We start from the raw sequence: 19,522 nt of genomic DNA on the forward strand, positions 1-19,522 counted from the left end.
CATTTATATTTACACACAATCTAAAATACTTTGGCAAAAGGGAGCAAGCAACATCCTCATGATATGATTGTCACTTGCTTCCTTTTGCCAATTTTTTGTATTTGTTACAAATCTATAATACTTTGGCAAAAGGAAGCAAGTATAACATTCTCATGTATTATGATTGTCACTTGCTTCCTTTTGCCAGATTTTTCATGTTTGCTAAAAATCTGAAATACTTTGGTAAAAGGAAGCAAGTTACAACCTCATATGATTGTCACTTGCTTCCTTTTACCAAATTATTTATATTTGAACGCAATACACTTCGGCAAAAGGAAGCAAGTGACATCCTACTGATATTGAATGATTGTCACTTGCTTCCTTTTGCCAGATTTTTCATGTTTGCTACAAAATCTATAATACTTAGGCAAAAGGAAGCAAATTACATAATAAAGAGTTTCTATGGGAATATCAAAATTCTTCTAATTGTCATAAATGCATCACCATTATGACTTGCACGAATACCAACATTTTTTTCTCATCACAAATTTCCATGGTGAAGGGCCTACCCAAAAACATTATTTTCTTCATTTGTAGCATTTATACGCGATGTCACTTGCTTCCTTTTGCCAAAGTAGGGCAGAATATTATTACTTCAAGAATTCGAAGATACCTTGTGTAGAGTCTGCCATGTGTCTCCCAGGACATCTTTTTAAGAAATGCACCTTTGCAAATTGGAAGACTTTAGAGCAACCAAATGCACGGATGAAGAACAAGCAAGCATGATTATACATATCGACTGTTGTGCCGTTTAATCATTTTTATTTTAATAATCAAGGTATAATAGTGCCCTCTTCCTAACGTTTATCAGAGGTCCAAGTCCATTCTTGTGCCATGTAATTCGTCTGGTACATACAAACCCTCACCTATAGCCCAGATTCTGACTTCTTTTTTTTTTTCTCTCTCCTTTTGCTTTCCCCTCGTCTAACCCGTGGCACGCTCTACATGCGTGATGCCCTGTTATACACTTGCACACACATTCCCGGGGCAGAACCTTGATAATAATATCAATGCGTCCACTTGAACTTTTCGCACTTACGAAGTTGACATAATGCAGTTGTATACAGTGAAACATGTAAGCATTTTAATTTAGTCTTAGTTCACCAGCCCCCCCCCCCCCCCCCCCACATCCCTGAGCCAGTCACCATGTGGGGGCCGCGGATGATGATAAGCTATATGTCACTGTTGATGTACAGTGGCTCGGCCGCGGCTCGGCCCAGCCCTGCTTCAGTGTAAACGCGCAAAAAGGCCAAATGCGGGGCCAAAATTGGCCTCGCATTTCATTTTGGCCTCGCTCTGGAGGTGGTCTCGGCCGCGGCCGAGCCGCGGCCGAGCCCGGCCTGTTCTCAGTGTAAACGCAAACTGTTCCAAATGCGCGGCCAATTTTAGTCTGGCTTCCAGACCCTCTGCCCGTACTATTTCGCTATTCACGATATTAACCCACTCAACGTCGAAAACTAGTATAGTTTAAGGTGGTTTTGTCCTGCAAAGGATTTTTCCTTCGGCAAAGGCCTTTGCCCGAATGACTACTTCGTCGCCACGGAATGCAGTTGGCAAAGGGTCTGAAAACCAGACAATACCAAATTGCGTTTGTTTACAAGCAGAGCGCCACTACGACAAAATATTGAAAGGTTTGAATTAAAAGCGCGGCCGACCCCAGCAGTGTAAACGGACAAAATTGCGGGGCTCGGCCGCGTAATGAGGCCGGGCTCGGCCGCGGCCGAGCCGCGGCTGAGCCCGGCCCCGCTTTTTGACTGTAAACGGGGTCTAACTAGGACCCCGTTTATAGTGCGGGGCCGAGCTCGGCCGCGGCTCGGCCGCGGCCGAGCCCGGCCTCAATTGCGCGGCCAAGCCTCGCAATTTTGTCCGTTTACACTGCTGGGCTCGGCCGCGCTTTTAATTCAAACCTTGCAATATTTTGTCGTAGTGGCGCTTTGCTTGTAAACATACGCAATTTGGTATTGTCTGGTTTTCAGACCCTTTGCCAAATGAATTCCGTGGCGACGAAGTCGACGTTCGGGCAAAGGCCTTTGCCGAAGGAAAGAATCCTTTGCAGGACAAAACCACCTTAAACTATACTAGTTTTCGACGTTGAGGGGGTTAATATCCTGAATAGCGAAAGATACAGGCAGAGGGTTTGGAAGCCAGACTAAAATTGGCCGCGCAATTGGCCGCGCATTTGGCCCAGTTTGCGTTTACACCAAGAAAAGGTCGGGCTCGGCCGCGGCTCGGCCGCGGCCGCGGCCGAGACCACCTCCAGAGCGAGGCCAAATGCGAGGCCAATTTTGGCCTCGCATTTGGCCTTTTGCGTGTTTACACTGAAGCGGGGCTGGGCATGGCCGCGGCCGAGCCGCGACCGAGCCTCGCACTGTAAACGGGGTCTAGGACCAGATTCTGACTAGAGTATAGCACATAGTCTATGCAGTACATGCGTGATGCGTTGTGATTACCCGATGGCTACCGACTGATCAAGGCGAGGAAGCTAACGCATTTCCAGAGCGGGTCGATTCTGAACATGGATAATGAACAAGCTCACCGAGATCGAATCTCCAGCATTGAAAACACCGACGTGTCCACTGTGGGACTCACAAAGTTAACACAATGCTGTGTAGAGTATGTCAACATTTTACCTCCCCCCTCCCCCCCATCAGCCCGGACGATAAGCTATGTCAATGGTATCATTTTGTGTCTATATAACTTTGACGTTATGTCTGTTACGAAAAAAAAAAATGATCCTGCTGGTATCATTCTTCAGTTTGAACGGTATTGAGATTGCGGTCATAATTTTTTCACGTACGCTTATACAGATAGTTGCGCCTATAACATTGCCATTCTCAAAGTATATAATTTGTAGATTTGTGTCAGTCCAGGTCAGTTCAGATCAATTTCATTGGTGCATTCCACGGAGGGAGTAATGTCGACACAACATCACTGGGCGAAAAGCTTCAGCAGGAGTTACCGGTCTTGGCGGAGGGGCACCAAGCGAGGGCTCAGCGGCCATGTGTCTGGGGCCAAGACGAACCTCCAAATGTTTGGGGATTTATAGGCTGTGGCGAACAGTCTGGAGAGGGATGGGCTCAACCAGACTCATTGCCCAAGACACGCTACATGAAAGATGACAGCCATTTCTCAATTCATACCGGATCGGTCGTCGCCCGGGTCAACAAGGACCGCACCTATACTGCTGCTCATCAGAGCTCGGAGGTGGAAAATTTGATACTGATGTACCAACAAACAAGATCCGTGCTAGAAGCTCGAAAAAGTGCAAATCTTCAAATACCTGGGGGCAATTGTCACGGACCAAGATTCAAAGTCAGAGGTAACCGCCAGGATTGCACAGTCAGTAACAGCATTGACAAAGCTTGGAGGAGTGATAGGAACATCACAATAAAGTAAAAAAAATCAGACTATGCGCTCCCTAATTGCCTTTCCCATATTCCTGTATGCATGTTAGAGGATGGACCCTAAACAAAGATCTAGAAAGGGGAATACTGGTCACAGAGATGAGATGCAGTTATTGCAAACTACTTGCCATCTCCTATACAAAGACCACATTACCAATGATGAGGTAAAAAAACGAGCCTGACAAGCCAAACTCAAATGTTATAGATACACAGTGAGGTCCTCAGGACTGGCCAAAACGATCTTACAAGGACTACCATAAGAGGAACTAGAGAGCAAGAGGAAGACCAAAGAAGAGATGAGAAGACAACACGCGAGACTGGACAGGACTAAGGTTGATAGAGGCACAAAGAGAGGCAGGGGAAACTAGGGAGGGGAGGAGGAAACTGCGGTGAGAAGTCTTTTGTGGCCCCCAACAGTCTTCTTGACTACGGGATATGTAAGATGTAAGTATTAAAGATGTAAGATCCCACTGTGATGCAAACGCTTTTACGAAGTTTCGGCATCATTGCTTACAAATTTTACATACACATCATCTGTACGTATAGTATTAGTAGACCTATTTAAGAAAAGCGTTGAAAATAAAGATACAAAGCAATGTCATGTTGAATGTAAACGAAAAAAAGAGAGGAAATTTTAGAGAAAATTTTAGGCTCAGCAGAAAATAACTGGAATCCAGGGAACCATAATATTCTTGAACACAGTTTAACTAGTTAGATGGCCCCTTTTTTTTGCAATTATATAAAATAGTTATATGAGATCGCTTGATGATTCTGAGACTTCCTCATCTAAGCAGCTACAGATCGGGTATACACTGGGTAGGTCCCCAACAAATTTTCAGACCCTATAGCAGTTGGGATGAGGGATAAAATGCTTTGATAATAAATATTCATAAAAAAGAAAAAAATACAATGAACGAGGAGAATGGGCGCGGATAACAGTTTAGCATGTAATGGGGCATGACTGAGTGTCTAAGGAAGAAGAACAAAAGAAAAGGACATGCATTAATTCTGCACAGGTGAACTTATTAAGCAAGTGACATTGCAATGAAATGACATTGCTGCTTACTGCAATATACCTGAGCCTCCTATGTGTCATTATCCTTGTTGAGTGTATTTTTATTACTCCCTAATATACCATAATGATTATATCTCAGGGGCCGCGGAACGTGTTTCAGTTTGGGGGGGGGGGGTATCAAGGTCCCCCCCCCCCCCCCCCCCCCCCCCCCCCCCCCCCCACCGCTTAGACGCACCGGCGTAGCCTGGATAATGATCTTCTGATCTTGGGAGGCGGCGGTTAGGCCTACTATGCGAGGGAGCCAAGCGACCGAGCCCGAGCGAGCAGAGGGAGGGGGGGGGGGGGGGGGGAGGGGGGGGGGGGGGGGGGGTGTTCCCCCTCCCACGGCGAGAACTTTTTGCATTTTTATGTTGTAAATGGTACAATTTGATGCATGTTTTCCGTCTTTTATCGACTTGAAACGGCCCCACTTGTTTGAGGTAGCAGGATATTTTGATGTGGATTATTATTGAACAATTTATTTGCCTATAAAGACTTGAAACCCCCGCTTACACGTACCGACGTAGCCTGGATAATGATCTTGTGATATTGGGAGGGCGGTGGTTACTATGCCAGGGAGCGAAGCGACCGAGCCCGAGTGAGTTTAGGGAACGAGGGGAGGGTGTGGGAGGGGGGGTGTTCCCCCTCCCACGGTGAGAACTTTTTGCATTTTTATGTTGTAAATGTGCAATTTGATGCATGTTTTCCGTCTTTTATCGACTTGAAACGGCCCCACTTGTTTAAGGTATAGCAGGATATTTTGGTGTGGATTATTATTGAACAATTTGCCTATAAAGTGGTAGCATATGAATAAAAATTCAACTTCTTATATAAATTCATTGTTACAATTAATTTCATGAATGTTGTCTATTAAGCAATCAAACAGAAAAGGCATGCTCACGAGGGTGTATATACAAAAGGGATATTTCTCCTCCCACACGAAGGTGATTTTACATTTTCAGACCTGAAATTCAGCGATCTGGTGCAAACTTTTGGTGCAATACTTGGATTTTTTTCTAGCTCCCCCAGCCCCCCCCCCCTAAAAAAAAAAAATTATGGAAATAATTTAGATTTTTTTCAGGAAAGAGTTAATACTAAATAGCAAAATCACGGCATTTAGCTATTATTCCGCGTGTGCATCATCTGTGTGTATGTACAAAGTCTAATGAGGTAGAGGGGGGAGGGTGTGGGAGGGGGATGCCCCCTCCCAATCGACGGAGCTTTTGCGTTTTTGAAATCAAGATAAAGCGATCTGAAGCACACTTTTTGTGAGAAATTCGGGTAATGTGATTTTCCCCCGATTTTTCCCTTTTCTTTCTTTTTTTTTTTCTTTGATTGTTTTTTTTCACGATCCAAAAGTGTGTGTGTGTGTGGGGGGGGGGGGGGCTACAGCCCCCAGCCCCCCCCCCCCCCCCCCCCCCCCCCCCCCCCCCCCCCCGCTTCCGCGGCCCCTGTATCTAGGGCCTCCAGGTCATTTTTCTGGTAATTCACTCATGCAATATGAAAGACATTGTAGCAGCCAAATGCACGGATGAAGAACAAACAACCATACTTGTATATCGTCTCTGTTGGGCCTTTCAGTCATCTAATGAATATCTAGCAAGGCTGTGACAGTCTTCGTCAAAGTGGGTCAGAGGTTTGAGTCCACTTTTGTGACGTTCAAGTGGGGGGTTGTGGCATAGTGGATAAGACTCCCGACTCCCATTCGGAGGAGCCGAGTTCGATTCTCGCCCAGTGCTTACGTCCTTGGACAAGATGTTTTTGCCCAACATGTCCCTCTTGACCCAGGTGTATAAATGGGTACCTGGCATAATGATGGGAGGGGGCCCTATGGTAGAGCAGTGGCAACACTCAAGATGCTACCTCGGATAAAGTCGTCTGGTACATACCCACGCTAACCTAGCCCAGATTCTATACTTTTTTCTTTACTTGTCTGTAACTAGCGCGGCACGCTATCCATGCGTGATACCCATGATGGTGGCTGACAATATAATCTGACACTCGACCAAACGGTCTGACAATTATTGTCAGACCGTTTGGTCGAGTGTATTATCTATTATACATTCACAGGAATGACATCGCTTGATGTACGAATTGCGTATCAAAACTTTGACGCTAATTAATCTAGGCTACAACTCCTCACTTAACCATACAGACACATGTGCGACGACACTGTGGCTACGGGAATCGCTATCACGTTTATGGCACGTGCAAACCTGCAGTCAAAATTTGAGCATATTTGTAGGTATATTATAGGCCGATATGATGTGACGTGATGTCATGGTCATTTTTCATTTTATTTCATTTCAGTTCATTTATTAAGTTTCCATACAAACCGTATAGTGTTGTGTTTACAACATCCATCCATGACAATGTAAAGTAACACAAATTATAAGTTAAAACGTACATTAAACAAATAGCATTTACATAGCACAAAATCAATTGAAATCATTCTCAAGCGTACATTCATGACGGGTAAATAAAATTGTGTGTGTATCACATGTACCAGGTATTACATGTATTGAGATATCAAGATATGCACATAATGATTACTTACACATAGGGGCCCTATATACTAGTAATCATTTCAACATATAACTGCATAAATACCATGAATGCCAGAGACTCGGCATTTAAAGAGGATTTTTGCATTTTTTTCGCTGATTTTTGTTTCTTTTTTCATTCCAAAGAAAGAATGGATTGGCAGCAGTTTCGCCACAATTAAAGTGACGAATTGTACACAGTGACATCATTATTGTGTCATTCGTTATGAAGGATAATTGTGTGTCTGTATGTGGGTGTGTATGTGCATGCGTGTCTCTCTCCTAGCTTGTCTCTCTGTCTCTCTCTCTCTCTCTCTTTCTCTCTGAGTGACTGCAGTACATGTACTTGTAATAACCCTGCTGGAATGAACATAGTGCTTGACAGTATGAAACATATTGTGAACACAGTGTGAACACACTGTTAAATCTTTTCACATATTTAAATTCGAGAGTTTTAGCATGCAAAGACATTGCAAATCACACAATGTTTGTGTATACGGCATTTTGTCTTTGCATAATGTAAGATTACATTATAAGTTAACATTATTTTGTACAATGTCTGTGTATAATGCAGTTTGTCTTTGTATCATGTTTTGTTTTTGTTTTTGTGAACGTGAATTTTATGATATGAAATTGAACGAAATTCGAATAAAGAATAAAAAAAAAAAATCAGTATACAATGTGACATAGAACATTACTCTATGAACACTGGAAAACCACACCATGTCAGTGTGAAATTATCTCCAAACTGTTAAATTCGAGCGTTTTCACACAGTGTGGACACACTGTGAACACATTGTGGGACACTGAGTTCATTCAATCATTCAATCATTCAATCATAGTTTATTTTCCAATCAACGAAAATCAAAAACATAGTACAATGTATACATGTCATTAAATGATATTGTTCAAACGCTTGCAAAAGATTCATGTAATATACGAGACAAATTATAGAACAACATATTATGTACAATAATAAAGAGGAACACTGTACAAATACTACGTGGGCGAGCGGAAAATAAATTCGATCATGGAAAATAGTGATCCACTAAAAAGCAAAGCTTGTCGGACGTGGATCGCTAGATAAATAATGAGTGAATGATATACTATTCTATAACAATATACATGTAGTTATTTTGAGATACACAGGTCGGGAAAAAAATATAGAATACCAATGCTATAGTGCCCGGACACTGTTCATTGAACCACGTGTACCGGGGAAATATGACAAGGACAATACATTCGTACACACATTCAATTACCCACACGCATATACACTGTTGGACGCGAAACAGTACCGAGAGGAGAGAAGACGGTAACAATATACAAGTCTACCAGTTCTTACCGAGTTCTTACCAGCAGGGATAGGAGTAAGGAGGTTATGGGCAAGCTTGCGTATAGACTATAGTAGCGTGTGTGTGTGTGTGTGTGTGTGTGTGTGTTGTGTGTATTCCTTGAAGAGGGACTTTTAGTCTATGACAACATTGTCTACCTTTAAATATATTTTCAAGAGTCCTTCAAATGAAGCAACCTAAATTTGGCTGCATAACCAAGACAATTATTCATAAATCACTGATTAAGAAGCGTGATGGCTACCGACGCAGGTAAGGCAAACAAAACACCAATTCCCGTGGCAGATCGGATCAGCGATAAGACTCGAGGAACTAGCTGACCGAGTTCAAATCTATGATATTAATAGTTGATTTAAACAATGTGAGCCAAGTAGCCACCTGGACCTTTTGGACTCATGAACTTTAATGCTATACAGATAAACCCTAAGCATTTTGTCTCACCCCCCCCCCCCCATAATTTTGAGTGGGTGAGGGACGGATAACTACTTTGTCAATTTCGATGTCCATGTGGAATCTACTCTGGGTGTGATAATGGCTCTGATATTTTGATTTTGTTCCTCTTTAGGTATCATTCTTCATTTTGGCGTTTATTGCCACTAAAGGTTACATTTTGTCATTCATAAAAGATAGAGGTTTTATAACATTGTCATTATTACAGCCAAGTACATGATAACGGCGATTGCTTCAGCGGATTAGGTGCACATTTTGTTGTAATCATAATAGTATAAAAGTATAATATGAGATTAAAACCTAAAATGGCATTAAAACGCTTTATCCTGGCGAGGAAAGCGCATGATTTAGAAACAAGACACCAAACAGGTTAGTCATCGCATTCTTCATCAGCGACCAGGATGCGATGTGATGTTAGATTAAAAATCCGTTTCTGAAGCAGAACATACACACAAGGGTATACGTCTGCTCCTGGTATATATATATATATATATATATATATATATATATATATATATATATATATATTATGTGTGTGTGTGTGTGTGTGTGCCTCACAGGCAGCCCTGCAAGTCTGCTCCAGTAGTTGTGTCTCTTTACTTGGTTATTTTTATTGATTACTGCTTGTACAGTCAGACAGTGTTTTCGTCATATTCATATTCATATTGATACCTAATTTCAACAATATATATATTTTTTAATTCGTTTGGATGTGCTTCAATTGTGAAATGAACAATTTGAGTTTTTGAGTTGCATGTTCTTGTTTTATTCGGAGTAAACCTATATTGAATTGAAAAGATAACTTGAAATCATAAAGTGTCTTGTATTAACACGCTGTAAAACCCTATGAGAGCGATATCTGCACGAGTTTCCAATATAGATATCTTAAAAATGCTGTATATATAGATCCTAAAAGAATTGGTAAAAGAGCACGACGTACTTATTATATAGACATTATAGAATATGCAGATACGTACATATTTGAAGATACAGATTCAGTCATAGATTTGTATCAACTTTCAAAGCAACGCTTAGAACATTTATTACACTCAGAGTCCTATATTGTTTGTTTAAAATTGACGAGGAATGAGTCTGATGTGGGGCATCTTTGATAGTTCACCACTGTGATAAGGACATTATAGAGACTAATTTAAGTGGCACTCGAGCGAATCTGAATTTGCCCGCTTTCGCATGGATATTTACAAAGTCCATCAAGTTCAGGGGTGGATCATTCGAAAACGCCCCCGTCAAGTAAAAATGTAGCAGTCCAGCAGCGATGAGACGAGAGTGGTACCGGTTAAATTCACGGTCAACATACGGTCAAGGAATCAGTTTGTGTTTTGTCTTCACAGTCGCCAACACGCGTGTCGCCTCTCCTTATCTTTCAAGTTAAAGGGATTCAGGTAAGAGCACTTCTTCCTCTTCCATCCGCGCTGGTCACTCTGGATATAACAAGAAGTTCGCAAAGCTTATGCGAACCGTGATCGGGAATAGAATTGGTTTATCGAGTGCAAAGAAAACAATAGTTAGTAGTAGTAGTAGTAGTAGTAGTAGTAGTAGTAGTAGTAGTATTGATGATTATTGGCATCATAATTTTGATATTGATATCGATGGGGTAAAGACTTAAACGTGTCAGTTAATAAGTCAGTGTAAACAGTGTGATATCTAAAACATAGAACTTCACGACGGGGTCGTTCCCTCTCATAGTTCCGATAGGAAATGTTCAAGTTTTATTTCGATCTTTATTGTATTTCTTTATTTTATTTTATGCACATCCCGACATTTTCCTGTCTTTGTCTTTCATTACAAAATGATATGATAGTGATCATAGTAGTAGTAATAATAGTAGTAATAGTTATTGTTGTTGTTGTGATGATAAGCACAATGATTTCTCTAGAGGTTTATGTTAACGTCTAAATGCCAGTATGGAGGTACAAAAAGATGTAGTTCAATAAAAAAAAAAAATAACTCTTTGTAGGGTAACGCCCCACTTTTCTAATAAGACTTTTTTTTTTAAAGTTTACCTTTAAATTTTGATCTCTTGTATTAAAACCACTAATCATTCTCATTTGAGGTTCGACATGTTGGGGCCAATAGTTTACATAGGCCTAACACCTTGAAGGAAAACAAATTTCCTTAATTTTTCATATGTTCATTTTTTCATGTCAACATATTTTCACGAGGGCAGACAAGCTATATAACTGCTTAATGTTATATATGATCTATCAAAAACACTTAAGAGGAGCATGTATATGGTTCATGATAATAAAAATTGACAGATAATCTGGGGTCAAACGTTTCCGTATACATCAGGGCTAAAACTTTGTAGGACCTGCGCGCCTCCATTTTCCTTCACTGCCCGTATAGTCGCAATGGACATGCCGCACGTCAGCTTCGTGCTGACCATGGGAAATCTGGACCATGTTTATCCAGACAAATCAGTTACAGTTCAGTCACACCGAATGTTTTTAGAGAAAATGTATCATATACAATCAACAGATAATAATCTGCACTGTGAATTAATACAGCTTGTCTGTCCTCATGAAAATATCAGTTGACAGGAATAGATGGAGCTATCAAAATGTGAGGTAAATTGTTTTACTTCCAAGTGTATAAGTAAACGTTTGGTCCCGGGAACCTTATATATTCTATACGTCTTCCAAATAGTGTTGTTTTATCTATATTTTCTAAAGTTGACGTAAGTTATGTCAGAAATTCAGATTTTCTGTGGTTAATGAGTTCTTATGTCATTGGGGCCTACATCAACAGTTTTAACAGTCACCTATACACATGTCAATTTCATATTCAATTTATGTTAGTATTTCTCACGCAAAGAGCATAAATATACAGCAATTATTATACAATATCAAAATTGCAAAGCATACATTAGATGAAACTTCACCGGACTGTACTGTCTGTCTCAGTATAAACACAAAGGTATGTTTACATTAGGGTTGTGCTATGGTCATAGTACGAGAAATATGATTAGGCATACGTAGAGGCAAGCTTGCTCAGCCGCAGGTCCAGCGATAAATTAGATAAGGGGAATTATTGAATACAGATAGATATACCTATATTTAGACCATACTATGATTGAGCGGAACCAATAAAAACAAAAATGACGGTCAAATAAATGTTACTTAATAAAACACACGAAAACCACATGATGCAAAAGTATCTTATAACATGCACATTACTAACAAGCAAGGACTTTGAGTAAACAACGAATGCGATTATAATGATTCAAATGCGTGTGAACGTATAGAGATATGGCGTAAAAGTGTGACATGAACATTGATAAATGCATAATTTCAAGGGTAGAATAGTACAGAATTTGTCGCAGATAATGCATAAACAATACACACAAAGAGAATACAGCTCAAGAGCCGTATTCCAGCAGGAATGCGATTTTACCTTTCTTGTACGTCATTTTCATAATGTGATAAATTTTCTTGCTCTTGATATACCGAAGCACGAAGGGTCTTTACGCTGTAATTTGAATTGTAAACATTTGGAAAAGGAAAACAATGAGAAAAGGAATTTAGAAATAAGATTACGTATACTGAAACAGGGGTTACTAAATTTTATGTAATAATGACATGGTTGGCCGTCTATATGTGTTGCTAGTGTAAGACAATCAGCATCGGCATGGTGTGACATTTGGATTAGTTGAGTTGTGGTTATTGAGGAACTCCCTCACTGTCATAGCTGGAAATGCAGGATGACTTCAATATTGATAAGAGCTAGAGTTACGCCTTTTCTCATCAAGTCAATAAGCAGGAGACATCACTGAAGGGATGGTATAGTTTTGGTTGAGATTGGGGTTTCAGATCTTACTTTCTGCGAGATAAAAACAAATGACAGCTCATACAAATCTGAGAAGAATTCAAAGTTTATTTGATGAAAGTTGGTCTTGAAATGGCTGAAACATCCAAAAACAAAGAAGTCTAAATACAAGATGGGACCCACATTTTATTGGGACCACTTTATTTTACTTGCATTTATTTGAGGACCAATTTTCATCAAATTAACTTTGAATTCCAGCTAGAATTGTGTATAATTATGCTCTTTCATTTTTCATGAGAGGTTTAGCATAATCTCGCAAAAAGTTGAGATCTGAATCCTCCATCTCTACCAAAGCTATACCACCTCTTTAAGATAATATAGGACATGTACACAGGAGATACATAGGAATAAGTAGAAATAAAACAAAACCGCCACAACAGACTCTCGCACAATAATTTTCAAAGTCCTATCAAAGGATAACTTTATAATCAGCAACACCAAGCTTCCATCCCTCTCTAGTGTTTACAATATCCGCGGGGCATGGCCGCAGGTGACCTACGTACATGGTACATCAAACTAGGAAGATGATATTCACAATCCTTGGCATACCTGCTACACGTTACACATGTTTGTCTTCACATTATTTCAGACTTCCAGATTGCACGCAAATATAGTCTTTGATATGCTTAACGAGATAAGAAATGCGATCCATTTGAGTAAGTATGAGAAGTATGTTCCCTAATGTACATCATTTGGAAAGATACGCGTCTACTTATACGCTTCGCACTACTATCTTTACTTTTATTGAGGGGGGGGGGGGGCACATTTATTCCATATCTCTTGTTCTTTCAATTCCGTTTTTTATTTTTTATTTTTACACGTATAAACTACCGGAGCTGTTTTTGGTGTAATTTCTCGTCTAAAATAAAATGACCAGATATGATATTTGCAGGTAAGGAAAAAGGGACTTTTCATCATTTTTTCTTTTTAACAAGATCGTCATTAAATAGAGAGAAATGTAGAACATTTTCAATGGTACGGCATTCTCTACCTAACCAGATATATATATTTGAAAATAACCTTAAAGTTATGACATATTAAATTTTATTGTTTTCTTTGTCTTTCAGCAGATTGAATCTCATATAATATATATCAGACTTATAAAAATGGATATATCTGCTTTTGCATTTAAACTCTTTAAAATAATGTTCGAAGCTAACTTCAACCAGAGTGTAACTAATCGATAAAGAAACAATTATGCGGAATCATTCATTGTCTTTAACTCTTTCACATACACAACACAGGTTCCCAACATCAACAGGAGTCGCCCATCGCCAACAAATATGGCTCAAAGAGTTGTTTTAATCACCGGCTGCTCTTCGGGCATTGGCCAAACTATGGCTGTAAAATTGGCCAAAGACGCAGCGAAGAAGTATCTGGTGATTCCAACGATGCGCAACCTCGAGAAGCGCAAGCCGTTGGAAGAAGCTGCCGGTAGCACCCTCAACGACACAATGTACATTGAGAAATGTGACGTCCAATGCGAGAAGTCCGTCCAGGATGCTGTTGACAATGTAGTGAACAAATTTGGCCGAATCGATGTTCTAAGTAAGCACAGCTCTTAAGATACTACTCTCCAGCATCTGAAGAGACAATCAATGGTTATAGACCTAATCTAGTTCTTTGTCTTAAGCCATTACACTCAACTGCAATAGAATGAATTTGGCATGAGTATTAGGCTGCAGATCACATCCAATCGGATCTACAATGTACAAGCTATCGTAAATTATTCCAAACTTAAATCTGTCAAGCAAAAAAAAAAAAAAAAAAAAAAAAAAAAACGTCTTCCAACATTTTCGTCCTGGAAGTTGTTGTATCAACTGCTGCCTTCTATTCTAAAATTATTCATGTAACTATTTTATGTTATAAAAGTGTCAGAAAAAAATCATTGTTTATCTTGGATCATTTGTACCTGTCCTTGGAGGGCGTCTTTTATCATTAATGTTCTTTAGTGGATCAAATGCTAGATTGTCTGAACACACAAGAAAGCAGACTATTGACACCGGAGCGATTATTTCCATAGATGAAAGTAGAAAAGTCAAAGCGACATGATGTAAAGAAAAGAACAGGTAAAAGAAAATGAGTGAAGGAAATGAATAAACTAGGTTACACAGTATACTTCGATAATGAAATTGGTGAATAAATTGTATACTTAATTGAATGTATGAAATATATGAAGATTTTGATCGGAAAACCGTTTAAGCTAAATTTTTATACATGTTAATGTAAATCAGTCACCAGGTATAGAGCAAAACTAAATCTTTCTAGCGATACTTACGTGTTACATCGCATAAAAATGAATACTTATGAAGATATGTTTCAGAATTTTCCGCATTTTCCGATCATTTTCTCTCTTTTTTTCGAGCAACTGTAATTGTAAATATGAAAAATATGAAAAATGGAGTTACCTCGTCTTGCCATCAAACTCTTCATGCGTTACTGTGTGTACAGTGTGCACGACTATGTGTTTGTAAGCATGTACATGCGTGTGTACATTTTCCCGTGCAGTTAATAACGCTGGAATCGCCTCATTCCAACCAATGGAGTACATGCCGATCGAAGACATGAAAGAGCTGTTCGATACGAACTTCTTCGGGATGGCCCGGATGTTGCAGGCTGTTCTCCCTCACATGAAAGAACAGAAGACCGGCCACATTATCAGCACCTCGTCAGTTTCGGGCATTGGCGGTAGGTTAACGTTCCTCACGTGACATACCGTTTAACCTTTTCTGTGCCAGGGACTTTGGAGAGCTTACATAATGCTGTGTCGTTGTCTGGGCCAATCAGCAATTATTGCCTTTGTCAATACATTTAATGTATACGTGTTAAAGGCCCGAATTCACGAAGGTGGTACAAATGACACCATGGTTTAAACCATGGACAAAAACCATGGAGCGCCAAGTGTCGAGTGGAATATTTCGTTACGAAATCGGTCACTTCGTCGATGAAGTGATTATTTTGTAACGAAATGACAAAAATTGTGTAACTGAATGAAAATGTCGTTAACGAAATTATCATCTTGTTAACGAAACGGTCGAACTGATTGCCCATTTTATGTAAGAACACATAATCATGTATTCGAGCAATGTAATTTCCTTTTCTTGTGATTATTTTGTTTGGTAATGAATTTAGAGGCCTCAATCTCTTTCATTGCAGCTGTTAATATCTTCCTCTAGCTTGTTTCCATGCAGAACTGTTTACACTGGTCAAGTTTCCTGAAACAGATTGTAATATTTTGACTCACGGACTTTCAAGATTGAGAAATTTATCCCCGTGTTCGTTACTTTCCATTTGATTTTTTTTTTTTTTTTTTGGGGGGGGGGGGGGGGGAGGTTTGCAATTATCTTTTCTGACAATGTCAACTTATCCGCTGTTGATAATATACTAATCACTATAACTAATAAGAATCTGATAGAAATCATGAAATGAAACTGAATGTGGTACTTGCTGTAAAGGGAAGATATTTGTTCAGTTATTTGCGATCGAGTTGCGATCGATCATACGCTCGATTAATTGAGCAATTTGCTCGTTGAAGCGTAAGTTCAATATCAAGCGTAAGTCCTGTTCATAGAGACATTTACGCTTGATTTCAAGAAAAGTCAGGCATAACATTCTGTGGATTGAGCGTTACTTGCGATCAATCGCAAAGTTGTTATAAAACGCAGTTTTCGATCGATTGCAACTGGTGCTAAATCTGAATGAAACAGCCTGGTTGTTAAAGGACAAGTCCACCTTCATATACATAAGGATTGAGAGAATGCAGCAATATTAGTAGAACACATCAGTGAAAGTTTGAGGAAAATTGAACAATCCGTTCAAAAGTTACGAATATTTTCAGTATCTGCGCAGTCACTGCTGGAAGAGAAGACTAGTACAGTGTATGATGTCGCTTGCGTACAACTATATAAGGAAAATAAAAAGAGAGTTTCGCAAAACTTTACTTTTTGAATAAAGTGCACATTTCTTTGACTTGCTACTGACGTATGTTAAGGGTAATATTATTCCCCCTAACTTCTGAAAGAGAAAAGTCGAGTGTTCTTTTGTTATGCGAGAAAAATGGAAATATGTTGAATTTTCTTTATTCTTTCTTTATATCGTTGTACTCATGTGACATCACAAGCTATAGTAGTCTTTTCATCCAGCCGTGACTGAGCAGAAACTTCAAAAATGCATAACTTTTTAACGGATTGTCCGATTTTGCTCAAACTCTCACTGATGTGTTCTACTAATATTGCTGCATTCACTCAACCCACATGTCTATGAAGGTGAACTTGTCCTTTAATGTATCGCTCCGTAGTTGAAAATCTTTCTTTGCCTTCATCTAATTTTCATATTTTTTTAAAATGTTATTATTACATGTACATAATGCCGTATTTTAATGTAATATTTTGTCAATCAGTATTAATGCGCTAAGAAACGTGAGCGTTAAGCGCTATAAAAGTATTTTCTATTATTGTTCATTATTATTACAATTATTATTATTATTATTATTATTATTATTATTATTATTATTATCATTATTATTATTGTAATCTTTACTCTCTGTCTTACCATTTATTTATTTATTTTTTTTTTTTTGGTACCGGAAAACATAAATTTCCAAATTATCGGCTTAAATCTAAATTGTTTCTCTAAGGCTATCCCCTGTACGATGCCTACTCTGCATCCAAGTTCGCAATTGAGGGCATAACAGAAGCGTTGGCATGCAGACTGAAGGCTCACAATATCAGGTATACATTAGCATATCTCCTGCACTTTTTGGTGCCTTTAGAATTGATACATTTATTTCATTATGTGTTTATTCATTAATTTCGTTACTTCTTCATCTACTTTTTATTCATTCATTTATCTATGCATTTGTGTATTAAATTCTTTAGCAAGTTACATATGTATTTGTTCATTCATTAATATATTATTTTAAATAACGTGTACTCTTTAATGTCTAATGCAATGGTAACTCTTTCTCACCATGATGCATTTGTGTTCTATTGGTGTGTCATATGGTCCTGATGTCCGTAATCAGCTACATTGCTTCCAGAAAGCAGGAGATCAAATACATGATGTTTTTTTCAAATCTTTTTTTTTTGTGTGTGTGTCTCTATAGTCAGACAAATTATTTTCAAACTTCAAATTTCAACATTTTTAAAATAATGAATCACATATAATTCAATTCAATTCATTTATTTTATTTTTTTTCAGCAAAACATAACACAGAATTAAGCACGAATTATAACACAGGCATACATTCAACTGTTCAAAGGATAAATAACAGTTAATAAATAAACATATGCGTGCATACCGGCAAAATACAAACTTATATTTAGAGAAAAAAAGAATTGAGATGTCCAATAAAAAGCATGCTTTTATACTGTGAACCACTCGAAAGATTCTAATGAAACTATACTTGTTTACAAAGATGCACGATGGACACGATGATTGAACTACCATTCGTTTTTCTTAAAGAAACACGTCACAAAACGCAAGAAATAATGCAAGACAATTGATTTTTATTGCATTGAAAATTTCCAAGATTTACGAATCCGAGTAATGAATGGTCAAATTGTCCATGATCAGTAAACGGGGCAACGTTTATGTATTTGGTCCAAGGTTGCCAGCAGAAATGTTATCTGCATTTTTTTAAAAATCATTTTCTACTTTTTTTTTATTTGCTGTCTGTTTTTTTTTTTTTTTTTTTAGAGTTTGTACCATAGTGCCGGGTCCTGTAGAGACGAACATCAATACCAATATCGTTGATGGAAACCGCATCCCAGACAAATCCACAGTTGACCCGATCACTAAACGACAACTTAAGAACATTTTGACTCATCAGAAGTAAGTGTCCCTATATATATGAAGCTCTTTTTTCTTGTTCGTAATATGTATCCATTTCTGCATGTAAGTTTTTTTTTTTTTTTTGTACCAACCTAATTTATTTATATATTGAGTAACTAAAATGTGTCAACTTCTCAATCATTGATTCATTTATCCTTTTACTCGTACAATATTTTGCATTGATCTTTTTTTTTTTCAGGGGCCGGCTATAATGGTTGCTCACGTTATACGTTATGCACTAATGCAAACTTCGCCTAACATTGATAAAAACCAACAACGAAAAAAAAAATTCATCAAAAGCGTACTCTGAAAACTGTGCTTAATAGATGTGAATTGTTTTAAGTGGCAGTAGTGTTACTATTGCCATTGTTATTATCATTGTTACTCTTACTGTTATTATCATTGTTATTATTGTTATTAGAATCATTATGATTATTATGGTTATTATTATTATTATTTTCCTTATCGCCAAAAAAGGGTGAAATATTCAAATCTGATTTTATTTCATGCAGGTTTCATTTTGCACCGCCCGTGATTCAAAGTGCCGAGGAAGTTGCCGACATCACCGCGGAGCTCTTGGACAAGAACGATGTCGACATTCCTCCCAAGATTTTCACCAGTGACTACTCGCTTGGCATATCGCAGATAAAGAACTCCGACCTGGACGGGATGAACTGGGTGGAGTACATTCGGTATTTAGTGGACAAACCACAGCACGAAACCCCGGATGACCATAAAACATGGGAGAAGAACTTTACGTATGCGAATCAGAGTCGGAGGTATTAAGACCAGTGATTACGATTGCCAGAGATACCATAGATCATTGTTTGAAACGAACGGGAATCGCGTTTTCTAGGAGATACATGGTTAGGGGAAGTGTGGGAGAGTTGAGCCACTGGGAGAGTTGATCCAGGCCACCTCACATCTTCATAGTAACTGGCAGTAGTCAGCTGATGCCATTTCTTGTTCATGCCTATGATTAACTATATACCAGTGTACGAG

The 19,522-nt window shown here is 38.8% G+C and overlaps 1 protein-coding gene across 1 annotated transcript; it reads left to right on the forward strand.

The window, feature by feature from the left end:
- The first annotated feature begins 13,971 nt into the window (after positions 1–13,971).
- LOC139713485 (retinol dehydrogenase 8-like) lies at positions 13,972–19,306 on the forward strand. The gene is made up of 5 exons (XM_071625213.1): positions 13,972–14,236; positions 15,197–15,376; positions 17,325–17,418; positions 18,386–18,520; positions 19,033–19,306. Exons 1-5 carry the CDS (start codon positions 13,972–13,974, stop codon positions 19,304–19,306), a joined length of 948 nt encoding a protein of 315 aa, XP_071481314.1.
- The last annotated feature ends 216 nt before the right edge of the window (positions 19,307–19,522 follow it).

Source organism: Diadema antillarum, unplaced genomic scaffold (genome assembly GCF_040938485.1).
Source record: "Diadema antillarum isolate AM-2024a unplaced genomic scaffold, OU_Dant_1.0 seq00001984_RagTag, whole genome shotgun sequence".
NCBI classification, from domain to species: Eukaryota; Metazoa; Echinodermata; class Echinoidea; order Diadematoida; family Diadematidae; genus Diadema; species Diadema antillarum.

Excerpts from the sequence above, each read along its gene's own strand:
- LOC139713485 (XM_071625213.1), top strand. The coding sequence starts at position 13,972 with ATGGCTCAAAGAGTTGTTTTAATCACCGGCTGCTCTTCGGGCATTGGC. Across the intron at positions 14,237-15,196 it reads TGGCCGAATCGATGTTCTAA|TTAATAACGCTGGAATCGCC; the intron begins GTAAGCACAGCT and ends TTTCCCGTGCAG. Across the intron at positions 18,521-19,032 it reads AACATTTTGACTCATCAGAA|GTTTCATTTTGCACCGCCCG; the intron begins GTAAGTGTCCCT and ends TATTTCATGCAG.